At 51.9% G+C, this 13,167-nt stretch overlaps 7 protein-coding genes across 7 annotated transcripts; 5 read left to right on the forward strand and 2 right to left on the reverse strand.

Moving 5' to 3' along the window:
• Positions 1–181: 181 nt before the first annotated feature.
• Positions 182–1,175, reverse strand: J4E90_010185 (uncharacterized protein; the record flags this gene model as incomplete). The annotated part of the gene is made up of 4 exons (XM_051439700.1): positions 182–381; positions 434–905; positions 954–1,054; positions 1,103–1,175. The coding sequence occupies 4 exons, from the start codon at positions 1,173–1,175 to the stop codon at positions 182–184; spliced, it is 846 nt and encodes a 281-aa protein (XP_051286354.1).
• A 901-nt stretch (positions 1,176–2,076) lies between these two features.
• On the forward strand, positions 2,077–3,132 carry J4E90_010186 (uncharacterized protein; the record flags this gene model as incomplete). Its single annotated transcript, XM_051439701.1, has 1 exon — positions 2,077–3,132. The coding sequence occupies one exon, from the start codon at positions 2,077–2,079 to the stop codon at positions 3,130–3,132; it is 1,056 nt and encodes a 351-aa protein (XP_051286355.1).
• Positions 3,133–3,870: 738 nt separating this feature from the next.
• On the reverse strand, positions 3,871–4,558 carry J4E90_010187 (uncharacterized protein; the record flags this gene model as incomplete). Its single annotated transcript, XM_051439702.1, has 2 exons — positions 3,871–4,330; positions 4,377–4,558. The coding sequence occupies 2 exons, from the start codon at positions 4,556–4,558 to the stop codon at positions 3,871–3,873; spliced, it is 642 nt and encodes a 213-aa protein (XP_051286356.1).
• A 387-nt stretch (positions 4,559–4,945) lies between these two features.
• On the forward strand, positions 4,946–5,842 carry J4E90_010188 (uncharacterized protein; the record flags this gene model as incomplete). The annotated part of the gene is made up of 1 exon (XM_051439703.1): positions 4,946–5,842. The coding sequence occupies one exon, from the start codon at positions 4,946–4,948 to the stop codon at positions 5,840–5,842; it is 897 nt and encodes a 298-aa protein (XP_051286357.1).
• Positions 5,843–6,012: 170 nt separating this feature from the next.
• On the forward strand, positions 6,013–6,284 carry J4E90_010189 (uncharacterized protein; the record flags this gene model as incomplete). The annotated part of the gene is made up of 2 exons (XM_051439704.1): positions 6,013–6,201; positions 6,252–6,284. The coding sequence occupies 2 exons, from the start codon at positions 6,013–6,015 to the stop codon at positions 6,282–6,284; spliced, it is 222 nt and encodes a 73-aa protein (XP_051286358.1).
• Positions 6,285–6,994: 710 nt separating this feature from the next.
• J4E90_010190 (uncharacterized protein) lies at positions 6,995–7,993 on the forward strand (the record flags this gene model as incomplete). The annotated part of the gene is made up of 2 exons (XM_051439705.1): positions 6,995–7,003; positions 7,031–7,993. The coding sequence occupies 2 exons, from the start codon at positions 6,995–6,997 to the stop codon at positions 7,991–7,993; spliced, it is 972 nt and encodes a 323-aa protein (XP_051286359.1).
• Positions 7,994–11,583: 3,590 nt separating this feature from the next.
• On the forward strand, positions 11,584–12,668 carry J4E90_010191 (uncharacterized protein; the record flags this gene model as incomplete). The annotated part of the gene is made up of 2 exons (XM_051439706.1): positions 11,584–11,776; positions 11,875–12,668. The coding sequence occupies 2 exons, from the start codon at positions 11,584–11,586 to the stop codon at positions 12,666–12,668; spliced, it is 987 nt and encodes a 328-aa protein (XP_051286360.1).
• Positions 12,669–13,167: the final 499 nt, after the last annotated feature.

Below are 13,167 nucleotides of genomic sequence, written 5' to 3' on the forward strand. Positions count from 1 at the left end.
GAACAAGCCAGCAAAACCCACCGAATCGAGCCAGAAATTCACGATCGCGAACTAACACGTCATACATTCGCGGGTAGATAAGCATTTGCGCGCCGGCCCTTGCGGTTGGCAAAGCTTGAGTACATATTGTACGGCGGGGCACACTACATTCTTCCTGTCCAAGCTGAATATTAAGGCTAGCTCAGTAAGTTGCAGGCAGGATGCTCAAGCGCCCCCCGTCGGTAAGCAAGACATTCCCATTCACATAACCTCCGGCTCTACTAGTAAGGAATAGTATTGCGCCCGCCATATCCTTGATGTTGCCAGCTCTTTGATCGGGTATGAAGTCCCTCGGCCACGTCTCCTGATTGAGCATGCCCGCGGTCATCTCACTGGGGTACACTGTCGGACGTTAGTAAGCAAAAGGCATGAGTAAGGGGATGCTTCGACTTACAACCAGGCGCAAGCACATTCGAGCGGATATCATAAGGCACCAACGTCGTCGCCAATGCCTTCATGATATGGACTGCCGCCGACTTGGAACCAGCATACGCGTACCCTGCCATCGGTACGCGGTTGAAAGCGCCCGCACTGCTAATACAGATAACCTGACTTTTCTGCTCGATGTTGCCGGCTTTGTTGCCTTTGTCGAGTAGCTCAAGAAACGCAACGACCGTGAAGAAAGCCGATGTAGTGTTTACCGCAAAGGTTTGCGTGAACTCGTCCATATCCCAGTTCCATAGGTGGTCGCGGAATTCGGCAATTGATGCACCCTTTTCCAACCCTTTGAGTGTTGGACCTTGAATGCCGGAGTTTGCGACAACAAGATTGACGTAGCCGGATTTGGCGGCGATTTGGTCGACTGCTGCGGAGAGATCGGATTTGGATGTCACATCGGTCTTGAAGTAGTGTATGTTTCCATGCTTCTAAAACAACGCGTCAGCATAGTCTAGAACGTCGCTTGACGAGCATACCGCTGTGCTGGCTGCCTGCTTCAGTACTTCCTCTCGGCGCCCCAGGATGTACACAATCGCACCATTCGCCTCGAGTGCTTGCGCTATCATCAATCCGATGCCTATTCATGAATTAATAACCCTGCATGTAGGAAAGATCTCTTCCTTACCTGTTCCTCCGCCCGTGACTACAGCCACTAGCCCCTTCACATTGAACAAGATACTCGGGTCGAGATCAGCCATCGTGTAAAGATGGTGTTCTCACAGCTGTTCCAAGCTCTCCCTTATGTAGGCGGTACTGTTATAGCGAAAATGCGCGAGGTACGGACGGATATACCGAAGCTGCGCGAGTTGACAGCGACGCGTTGAAGCTTACGGGTTGAGGCTTACGGGTTGAAGCTGATGCATGACTGCGCCCGCTGTAATGCCGAAAAGTACCCCGCCCTAATGTCGCTAGGTTCCTGAAAATCTGATCTCATTCGCTATCGACAGAAATTGCTCATCGTGTCGGCCTGGAATAAAGACGCGTCTCTCGAGCTCTTTCGATGCGACTGCTCCTAGGAGCGTGTAAAATCAGCGAAGTCACCGGCTTCCAGAGCATTATCTTGGAGACCATGGCCCGGCTGCGTATCAAGACACGCATTACTCTACATGAAATACTGAGAGTTCTGAGCAGGTGAGTTCAGGCCGGGGTCGACGCGCACCTAACATCAGTATCATAACGCGCGATCGTGGTGAATGTTCAATTGATGCAGTTCGGTCTCGCGTTGGTCGCGCGTAGTGAAGTGAGACCTGTTTTCGTGAAATCTATATCGCGTAATCCAGGGGAGAAGTATTGGTGCGCCTGTCCCCTAGGCTGGTGTCGAAAAGAAGGTGGTGATGTTGTTGCGATGGAAGGGTGCGAGCCTCGGATGACACCCGCGACCGCGCTAGCACCGCGTGGGGTAATTAGCGGCATACCTCAATGGGCAAATGCGGGGCTGATGCCTAGTCGGCCAATGCTACACCGAGTTGTCCACGATGCGGCGTCGACGTCTTGCAGGAACACGTTTATAACTTCAGCCTCGTGACGTTTGGCTCCTTGCGAATCAGCGACTGCTTCATTCTCACCTTCACCTCACCTATCCTGCTGTTCATCCACAAAATGGGTCTCGCCCCGATCGAGTGTCTACCCGTCGAGCTTCTCCAACCCATCTTCATCGCCGCCGACCATAACATCGCGCTCATTCAAGCTTCGCATCACATCGCAGCAAGACTGTCATCCGAGTACATCTACAACTCAACATGCGACTACTACCTCACTGAGGTACGAGGCAAGCGCGCCGAGCAGACAGCGGCTCAAACCTTTATCTTCGCCAGCAGATGGATGACGTGGGATTTCTTCAAGTCGTGGATCGTGCGACGATTTGAACCCGCAGGATGTCTCTGTGGCCTGACGACAGATGAAGGCTGCTTCGACGCCCAGTGGCCGCCCGACTTCCAAGATGCCACACAGATGGTCTTCTCTAGAAGTCATTTTCCTCGGCTCGCTTTTGTGAAGGGACGCCTACCGAAGAAGCTATTCACGGGCTCGTTGACCCAAGACAAAGTCGAGTTCTTACGATTCTTACTCTGGATTACAGCGATGACTGTCGACTGGACGAACCCTGAAGTTGCGCATGCGACTATTACTGCGAGAAAGAATGCCATGCTGGAACGCAATCTTGAGGCAGTAGAGCTGTTCAACCACAATCGACGCCTAGGCCGACCTGCCGACCTGGACACCGTGCGATTTGCTGTTATCGAAGCTGGCTGCGACCGCTCCATAGTCTATGACACAATACTGGTTTCGACCATGTGGCATGGCATCAAACCCGCCCGACACTGCGCCGAACTTTACAAATGGTGTGATCGTCAAAAAGTGGAAGGGAACCCGAAAGGGCAATGGCTGTGGACGAAGCTTGTTCAATCCTGTATCGAGAGAAGCCAGGAGGACGCAGAAAAGGTGCACTGTCCGGGTTCGTACCTGGATGCTAGCGATAGTTACGACGGTGGGCCAGAAGATACTCTTACGGTGAGCGATCTTCGCTGGAACAAGGTATGTCGAATTCACAATCTTTTCGCTACTTCTTTTTCTTTCCCTAGATCCGTCCGAGAACTGCACGATGCCGTCGAAGTATCGACCAGCAGAGTAAGCACAAGGCCCAACTCGCAATCATGATCGCGCAAAGTTTTGCGCCAACGTTGAACACAACTTTGGGCCGACCAGCATCAAAAAGGAGACACGCGGGGCTAAGTATGCACTAGGTAAACCCACATAGAGGATGGGTTATATCCAGAATGGCGCATTTCGAGTGCCAAACCGTCAACCATAACATCAGTTGGCCCGAGGTCGTACGCTCTCCGGGGTATCGCATGTATCGTGGCCACAACTGTCCTCGTCGACTGAATTGCTGGGTCGAACACAACGGAGCCTCTCAGAGCGTTGAGGTATGGCTCGCACCGCCATCGTCTTCTACTAATACGGCAATGATTATGCGTCGTATTAGAGCGACAAAGAAGTCTTAGGACTCTTGAAATCATAGCTAGCCCGCGTTAACACTAGAGACATCTTCATCATTCCGCAGTGCGTCAGTCTACTATCGCCGGTGTTTGATGTCCAGCGATTAGCCAATTCCACACACTAACACCTCATTCCAGCCTCATCGCTCGTTCGGATGGTTTGCCGACATTCTCCCGCGGCGGTACGGCATACACGGCACGACGAGAGCAGATCTAGGCGACTACTGGCATCATCTATATGGGCAACGACACTTGACTCGCGGGGTTAGTCAGGCGGGATCACCAGTTCACGATTTTTGGCTTGATATGTGGATCACGCAGACGAAGAGTTGGACTCATGAGCAGAGTGGATAGTCGTGACAAGTTCTTGAGTCGCTGCTATTATCTGACTTCTCATTCACAACTTGCTCGAACTATCACGTCCAGTAAAGCCATCAATCGGCCTGATCTTCACCAAATCCGCCCCATCTCTCCGGCCATCAACCATGAACTCTTGGTATGCGGCAAACGAATCCCAACTCTGTAGTACGCATTCCACACGTGTACTTTTTGTTTCTCGGTCTGCGACGACTGTGAATGAGTTTACGCCTTTCACACTCTTCATCACGATCTGCGACAGCTCGCTCCACTTTTCGGCCTCTTGGGTGGCGGATGCGTCCGGTTTGGAGGGAATGTTCATGAGAACGATGGCCGAATTTGATGAGATCGGTACTGGTGATGATGTTTTCTTGGTGATAATCGGGCAGTTGTGGACTTCTGGTGGCTGAGCGAGGACGTCTCCGGTAGTGAACAGGTGAATAAGACCTTGTACAGGCTTGGTAGTCAGGTGCGCATCACTTGCTGCTTGGTTTGCGTATCTAGCACGGTTAGCGACATTGTAATCCATCCGACTTATGAACTTACTCCTCAATCATGTATATCTCAGTCCGCGAACTGTCATCCACCGGTAACGCGCAAACATATTGCAAAACCTCCGGTTCGTGTGGTGCGGTGAACTCGATGATCTTGTGGAATGCGTCAATGGCCTTTTGTCGGGCAGCTGAGTCCTTGAAGACCAGTCTAGCGGTTGTGAGGATAGCTGTCATCCTGAAGCTTGGGCGCAAACATTCGAAGATTGATCACGATTGTCAAGATAGTTTTATGGTAGTGGATGGAGATACCCCGCAAGCTCGGGATACCAGTTCCGATGCTCGGAATAGCCGACCCGTACCTGCAGCGAGGCGCTGATATTGTCGTGGGGGCCAGTTCCACTGCAACCACCGACTAGATACATGTCGTATCCCCCAATGTACGAAGACCTAATGTATGCTAGAGCCTTTGACGAGGCGGCAGTTTTAAGTCAAAGGAATGCACTTCGCGTCGGCACGTGAGTCCGCGTGTCATGACGTCATCATCGGTATTTCACCCACACCAACCGAACGCGCCTTCCCAGCAAACTTCCAATGCTTCGCCCTCCCTGATATCATCAACTCATGTCCCTCCCTCGCTATATTAGTAGCCTCAAACCAAACCTCGCCACCCCATGGCGCGCATACTCATCACTTAACCGCTCCATCCCCTTCAACTTCTTCGCCGGCTACACTGTCGCAAACATGTCTTCCGCAACCTTTCCCGCAACCCCGTATGCCCCAACATACGATACCTGGCCGTATACCGACTCCGATTTCGTGCGATACGACGAAAACGATGATGGCGTGTTCTACCGACAACCCAGACTCGTTACGCATATCGATGACCCGTCAATTGCGCGGTTGACACAATACTACGATGGCGCATTACCGAAGACCGGCAGAATAATGGATATGTGCACGAGTTGGAAGTCGTTCTACCCATTATCGGTCAAGGAAGCCATCCAGAAGGGAGAATTGGAAGTTTATGGCGTGGGACTCAATGAGGAGGAAATGGCAGTTAATGGCGTGTTCCGGGGCCCCGCTCGCTGGCGAGTGCTCGACCTGAACAAACCACCACACGACGTACGAACTGCATGGGAAAATGGCCAGGATTTGCAATTCGACGCAACGACGTGCGTCGTCAGCATTGACTACCTCAACAACCCGCTAGAGGTTTGCAAAAAACTTTTGGAGGCCACGAAAGAGGGTGGAAGCGTTCATCTCGTTATTAGCAACCGGTGCTTTCCAAACAAGGTCGTGAGAAGATGGATGATGCTAGATGAGCGCTCACGACTCGAGTTTGTGGGCGATTACTTGCATTTCGCGGGATGGAAGGATGTACAGATAGTGGATCTTTGCGCGAGGGATGAAAATGGCATGCGCGTCACTGATGATCAGGGGACGGTGCTTGTGAGTTCACAGCGACTTCCAGATCACTTGGATCCGTTGTGGGTAGTGCGTGGGACGAAGAAGTCGTGAGCCAAGCATCTGGAAAGGAGTAAACCGGTAGAGTCCATAAAACCGTATCGTAGGCATGTCAACATTTCTTCTGTAGCAACGAACGTCTTCTCAAATCTGTTGAAGTCTCCTCGCCTTTTCTTCGTCGACGATTTTTCGTTTTTCGTACTACGTAGTCCCCAAACATCAAAATGGGCAGCGTCTGGGTCTTCGGGATCCTCGTGGTGCTGTCGCTTCGGCTGGGCGCCTACATGTACTTCCAGCGGCGACGAAACGTGCGCGAAAAGCGCATTTTGGAGATCGCGGAGGAGGCGCGCGCCTACCAGCGTGACGGCTGGATGAGGCGTGAGGACTACGAGGACTTCCTCGCCGCCTACAATGTAAGTAATAGATTATATAGTTTGATGGTACATGGCTCTGACGATTTCAGACCCTCAAGAATGACACTTCTCGCGCGGAATAGTGCAGCGAGATGCACTTCGGGGAAGCATCGCCCTTCGGGGTCAACATCAAAAGCACGCGTGCCGCCTACATCACCGCCGCCACCACCCACTCGTCGCGCTCGCCCCCAACGTCGTAGTCCGAGATAGTATGCATAATTGGAAAGTAGATAGTAAACCCTTTTCTTTGCGCGTCGCAAAGTCAGTGGATGTTCTAGTGATATTTCGCATGATGTTGAGCCCTGGAGTGGTGCGAAGTGAACCCAACGATTCGGTAGACCTATTACTGTTGTGGAAGGCGCATGTAAGCTGCCAAGCCACCACCACGTCAACCTGAACATACATCCATCGCTCTCACTCTTCACAAGAATTGCAGCTATTCCGTAGCCAACAGCACCTCCTCTAGTCGGTTACCGATCTCGCGATGCTATCCCTTAGCAACGTGACTTCCTGGCTGGCGCCATTACTCGACGCTAATAGCTGGATCAATGGCTTTGGCGAGGTGCCTACACCGCAACGCGAGTTCTTCTACGTTGGCGGGGAGTATCAGAACCTGTCAGTAAGTCACGCGAAATTGACGACTGAACTCTTCCCTCCCAGCTACAGGTACCATGCCCTGAAGGAGTGCACTGCATTTTACTCTGACTTACTGCAAAACCAAATGCCGTACATAACTTCAGGGCGCAGTCTTCTTAGAGGGCAAGCTAGTCTTTTCTTTCTAAACTCCCAGTAAATGCTGATCGTATAGGTAGGAAATACGACCGCGCAGTACATGGTCAACCAGATCTATGTTGAGAAGCTCACCCCAGCAAAGCCAACCCAAGACTATCCCCTCGTGTTCATGCACGGAACTGGTCAGACTGGAACAACCTTTCTCGATACACCAGATGGTCGACCAGGCTGGGCTTCGTTCTTCTTATCGCACGGCTATACTGTCTATCTGAGCGATCAGCCATCGCGCGGTCGTTCTCCGTGGTTGCCGACTACAGGCACAATGAAATCTTCCAGCACGGCCCTGATCGAGCAGCTGTTTACCTCAACGTCATCGCATAGTCTCTGGCCGCAAGCACGGTCGCACACCCAATGGCCCGGGACTGGCAAAGCGGGTGATCCAGTCTTCGACGCCTTCTATGCGTCTCAAGTTCAATACCAGGCCGACAACGTGATATCTGAAGCCGAAAACGCGAAAGCATACACCGCTCTTCTCGACAAGATCGGCGGTCCGTTGCACACCATCGCGCATAGCCAGGCTGGTGCCTATGGATGGCGCGTCGGTGACCTCCGCCCTCATCTAGTCAAGAGTATCATTGCACTTGAGCCCGCGGGCCCACCATTCATCGGAAGAATCTTTGGATCAGGTCCCGCGCGACCTTTCGGCATCACTGAGCTCGAAGTCGCTTACGAGCCGTCGGCGGGACCCAATGCGACGTACATCCAGACTGTTGTTGTTCCTGCAAGAGACGTCAATTCGAGTGAATGTATCATGCAGGATGAACCGGCGAGGCATTTGGTGAATTTGGCGCAGATACCGGTGCTGACAGTGACTTCAGAGGCGAGCTACCATGCGATGTACGATCATTGCACTGTGGAGTACATGCGACAGGCAGGTGTGGACGTGGAGCACATGACGCTCGGAGAAGAAGGCCTTCACGGCAATGGCCACATGTTCTTCATGGAGAGGAACAGTCTAGAGATCGCCGAGAAGGTTTTGGCTTGGTTGCAGAGGCATTAAGCTGAGCGAAGGAGCGTGCAGCCCACATTGACGTTGGGTCACCTATTCACATGTTCTCATTCTGATGTAGGCTGCAGCCTTATTCAGGTTCTTCCCAGTGTGGGTGCGAATGTGGAACACTTTAAACACCTGCAGCATGTGGTTTCGAACACGTTTCGTCTGATGGGAAGGAAAAGGGTGCGGTGGCTGGGAGATGATCGGCCAGATGACGACTAGCGCGCCCCGGAAGAGACTAGTTTCCGCTGCCCCTTCCCTTCCGCCCAGCCAGATGTCGCACCCTCTCACCTTCTCAACATCCATCACACGGCAACCCCAGCCGTACAACGCGGTTTCTTTCCATCTATTCGTGTTCAGTCTGTCGCATATCTAGATCTTCATCATACCAGCACCTTTGCGCAAACTGCTCTCGAATAAAACTCGAACAATGGTCCCGCCCCAACACATGATAGCCTGGCCACTCACAGCCGCCGCAATGCAATTGCTACCGGAACGAGGACATGATCGCGAATAATACGCATTCTGGCTACAAGCACAGTCGCTTGACTTTACTTACACACAAATCTCATCGAGCATGAACCATGGTAGATTGAACGCTAACCTTTGCTAATCATTTTCCCACTACACAGATATGCTAGGGATTCACTGACCTTTATTTTATCACCGCCTCTGCCAGAACCTGTCGGCACATGAACATCGGCAACCCCATGGAAATGTTCCGCCGGTGGTGGCGCATGGAGCCAAGGCAGCCTTTGCAAGACCATGGAGAAGTGCAGCTACGCAACCCTGCACCACAACATGCCTTTGTTCCTCGACCAATGAGCATAAAATCAACCCTTTCGGGTTTCTCCAACGACGAAGAACCGCCGCCCTATGAGGAAATCCAGCCCATCCCTTCCGAAGCGCCATTCCACTTATGCGAGCACATGTCCGTCACTATGACTCAACTGCGTAGCCTCTATAGCAAGTATGGGCCTTGGCTATGTCGATGTAGCCGCTACAGTTACGCAAAGCAGGGCGTAATGCCTCCCTGGATCGAATTAGAACGGAGCTCCAACCGCGCAAAAGCCGTATCGCATTTTCATCTACTGTATCGGCCCGATGGCATTCTGTTATCTCTGCAAGACGTCCAGGAGGCACTCGTTACCTGGGATAGGCCTGTCTGCACACACCTCAAGATCAACGACGTCCACGTCTTCTCATCGTTGGCAAGGCACTTACATCTTCCCACCGAATGCTTTCGAAGAGATCTTAACAGGGATGGTGAACATGAAAGCCGAGGCCGCGAGAACATCTTGCAAACCAAGAGCATAGAGCTACTGAGAAACGCGAAAGGGCATTGTGGTGAGTTGCATTGCGACACGCACTTCGGGTTGGAATGGATTCGTGACGGTGGTGGGATTGGGTTTTGGGTAATCCGACGCTTGGGAACCATATGATCATCTAGCGCAGGAGAGCTCGACCTTTGAGCCGCAGGCTTAGCTCAAACTTCAGCCTGGCAACTACAACGCACAACCTGAAGTCACTGGAAGCCAATTTTGGCCTACGTAGCCGCCACGCGCATCACCAACGGTCACGACAGCGTTCGACCCATGCACACACGACTCGCAAGAATAGCCCCATTCCAGTCATTATACCGTTACAGTTCGAGGCCGACGCGATCAACCTTCCACACTCCATGGCGGAGGTCGACCAGGTCTATTTCTAATACTACGTCAAGGAGCAGACATATTGAAAGAACTGCATACACAAGTTACCAAATCTAACCCTGGCGTATACGTAGACACTGCCAACACACTCTCTTTCAGTGTGAAGTACTCGAATGCGGTATATAAGCTCTCAAGTCCACGCTCTTTTGCTTTTCCACAGCTACCACTACCACTACCACTACTACATCAAGCAATACTACCAAAACCACACTACCAGTTTCAAAAGCCTACCAAGTCTTTTAAGGAATTTCCTCTAATTCAACTACCACTTCTGCTTACCACCGTCCTCAAAAGAACCCTTCCTCAAACCATAAAACACCACCATGTGCACCTACGAGCCAATTTTATACATGGGCTGTGGCCATACCAAGAACGAGTTCATCAAATCTTGCCAGGGAAAGCGACACGGATTCGCGTGCTCAGATAGCAATTATCTTAGGGCGAGAAGGAGCACGGGGAAGTGCAATAACCCCTGCAGATGATTCAGGAGAGAGCGATGAGGAGAGGTGGATAGCGAGATGGAAAGTCGATTTGTACGATGTATGAGATAGGAAATGAATGAATTCACGATGTATGAAATGATTTTGTTATGGTTTGCCGCAGTGATCGCTTGGAATTAGGATGTGATGAAGTTATGATAGCTCGATGTTTGGATATGCGATCGAACAGAGTATGAGGAAGCTTGTTTTGGTGTGAAGGTCTTGCCGAATACATGAGTCTCGTTGGAGCGTCTACTTTAGGTTGCACGTCCACGTATCCTCCAGGAACAAGTGTGGAACTTGGGAATACGGTGTCGCTACGGTCGCCACTTGATCAAACCGAGCGTTCTGATCGTGCGTTCTCAGGAATAATCACAACATGTCAACAGATCCACGTTTGATGCTTCAATTATCAACAATCTTGAAGACACGATCAACCATTCGTGAAGCTGCATTCCAACGAACATTTCCCTGTGACAGCGGCATGAATGTATAAAGCCTTCGAACTCCTTCTTGCTTTGATACACAAATCATACATACAGCAAAACATCAACCTCCATCATACCAACCATCCATTATCAGCAGCACAACATCCAACACACCCCCAAGCACACCAGACATCAAATCTAAAGCCTCACACACCATCCTTCCAACTCCTCTAAAACCATCATGTGCCGAGTCCACAAAGTCATCTTCAACGGCTGCGAGTACAAGTGCACAGGCCTACGCACAATCATCACATGCCCGACCCGCTGCCCGGGGTATTCTTGTATAAACTATTCGACGACAGGCAAGGAAATCATTCAGGTAAGGGGTCTGCCGCTATGAAGAATCGTGTGTGCGACACAGAAGCTGATCTGGTAACAATTGTTAGGTTGCAGATAAATGCTCAGGCCACGGCGGGCCGGTAGAGCTCACGGAGGTGCGTGAGACCAAGTGAGGCGAGTCTGATCGGTGGGTAGAGTAGAAGAGTCAGGTGGGAGAGGTGATTGAGCGAGATGGGTGAAACGGGAGAGATGGATGGATGGGATCTGTTACGAGCGATGTTCAGCTGTTGAGTGTGCAGTATAGTCAGAATGAAATATGCCAGTTATACTCGACCGCCAACGTGTTTTAACTACTCCGGAAGATACTCGGTGCCAGTTGTCTTTGCAGATATTGACGGGATATACAGCGCAGTGCTGCAGACCCTACTAAGTGGAGTGGCTCGAAAGAGTCTCGAGTAGTGATATGCGCGGCGTCACTCAAGATAAGAAGATAGCTGGGACGGGTCGAGAAAGCGTGATATCGGACGCGGCCGGCTCAGATATATTGTATACTCCGTACTGATTGCGTTGTCGGGGTATATTGATGTACCGGCTGCGAGATGTCGAAGCAGACAAGAAGCGTACTCTGACCTCTCACCATGACGTATGCGCAAGCGAAGGCGACAGCAGAGACTGAAGGTCGCGTAAGTCAAAAAGCTTGCTCCGTCATCGCACGGATAGCAAACGCTCATAGGCGGGTCGTGCCTGTCTATCTCAAGCTCTCACCACCTTCAACCTGCATCACCCGCCACACCATCCCCATGGAAGTCAGTATGATTCCCATATCGCCAGGTATGTCAGGATACTTCCACGCCTCATCGAGGCAGTCGCGCATGCTGCAACAGGCATGCGCATTCACATGAGATCCGCGACACTAATACCTACTATAGTAGGCAACGAGTACTATGAAGTACGCGCCATCCCCGGGAAGGGCTATGGATGCGTCAGCCTCAAACCCATCGCGCGCGGTACACGCATCCTCGCGGAGGACCCCCTCCTGATCGTCCCGGTCGGCGACTACATGCTCTCCGATGTTCAGAAAGCCTTCGATAGCCTCACCCCTTCGCAGCAGACACTCTACTATACGCTTCACTCAAGCCATGGCCAGGATCCGAAGAAGTGGCCGTCCCGCATCCACGAATCAGTCCCACCCCAAGAAGTTCTTCGAATCAAAGAACAACACAAAGCGCGAACCGATCCCTCACCCAGTCTGATCAGTATCTTTCAAACAAATTGTATGGAGATGAACGCTGGCGCCGCAGTCTTTCCACACGCCGCCCGCTTCAACCACTCTTGCAACCCAAACGCCTGCTTCTCTTGGAACGCCTCCATCGGCAAAGAAACTATCCACGTCATGAATCCCATCGCCGCGGGCGAGGAGATTACGCTATCTTACTGCGACATGATCCACGACAAGTCGCTCCGCGCGTACGAGCTCAAACACTACGGCTTCACCTGCGATTGCCCGGCCTGCAGCGACGATGAAGAGGACGAGACAGCGTTTGGATACCAGAGTGCAGAGCGGCGATTCCGGTTACAAGAGCTGGAGCGTGAGACGAGGTTCTTCCGTGGTGCAAACCTGGAAAAAGGCGCACAGCGAGATGACTTCGTGAAGAAGCTGTTGCAGTTGACGGCTTTACACAAGGCTGAAGGGGACTATACCGCCAGACTGGCAAATGTGTAAGTGGCAGTTGGCGTGATTAACCCCAAGCTGGGACTTGGAAATTTCCCCAAGGGTTGTGGAGGCCATGTCGTCGTCGGAATGGGTTTTACTCTCGACGTGTTTGCTAACGTCTGGCTAGATTCCTCGATATTGCGCTAGTCTGTGAGCTCAGGGGAGACCTTGGTATGGCGGAGTTGACTGCGGACAAGGCTGTGGAGGTCAAGAGGGACTGCCAGGGGGCGGACTTCCCCAACTATAGCAGGTATACTGACGTGCTTCATCGGATCAAGTCGAAGGTGGCTCTACGGGGCTGAGGGGAGGTGGGGCTACATGGAGCTCTGAATCGGGAACGGGCGTATGGCGGACTGTGTACTATCAAAAATTAGGAAGTGCTTCTTAGTAACGCCGATGATAGACAAAATGGAAGCGAAGGATGAAGTGCGAAGCCACCCGTCGTGATGTTGTTCCAAGAATATCGCTAGCGCACCTGCAGCCGCCCCTGCGCGTACCCTGAGACACG

This window comes from Alternaria incomplexa (assembly GCF_024043165.1).
Source record: "Alternaria incomplexa strain BMP 0042 chromosome Unknown scaffold_20, whole genome shotgun sequence".
Classification (NCBI taxonomy): Eukaryota; Fungi; Ascomycota; class Dothideomycetes; order Pleosporales; family Pleosporaceae; genus Alternaria; species Alternaria incomplexa.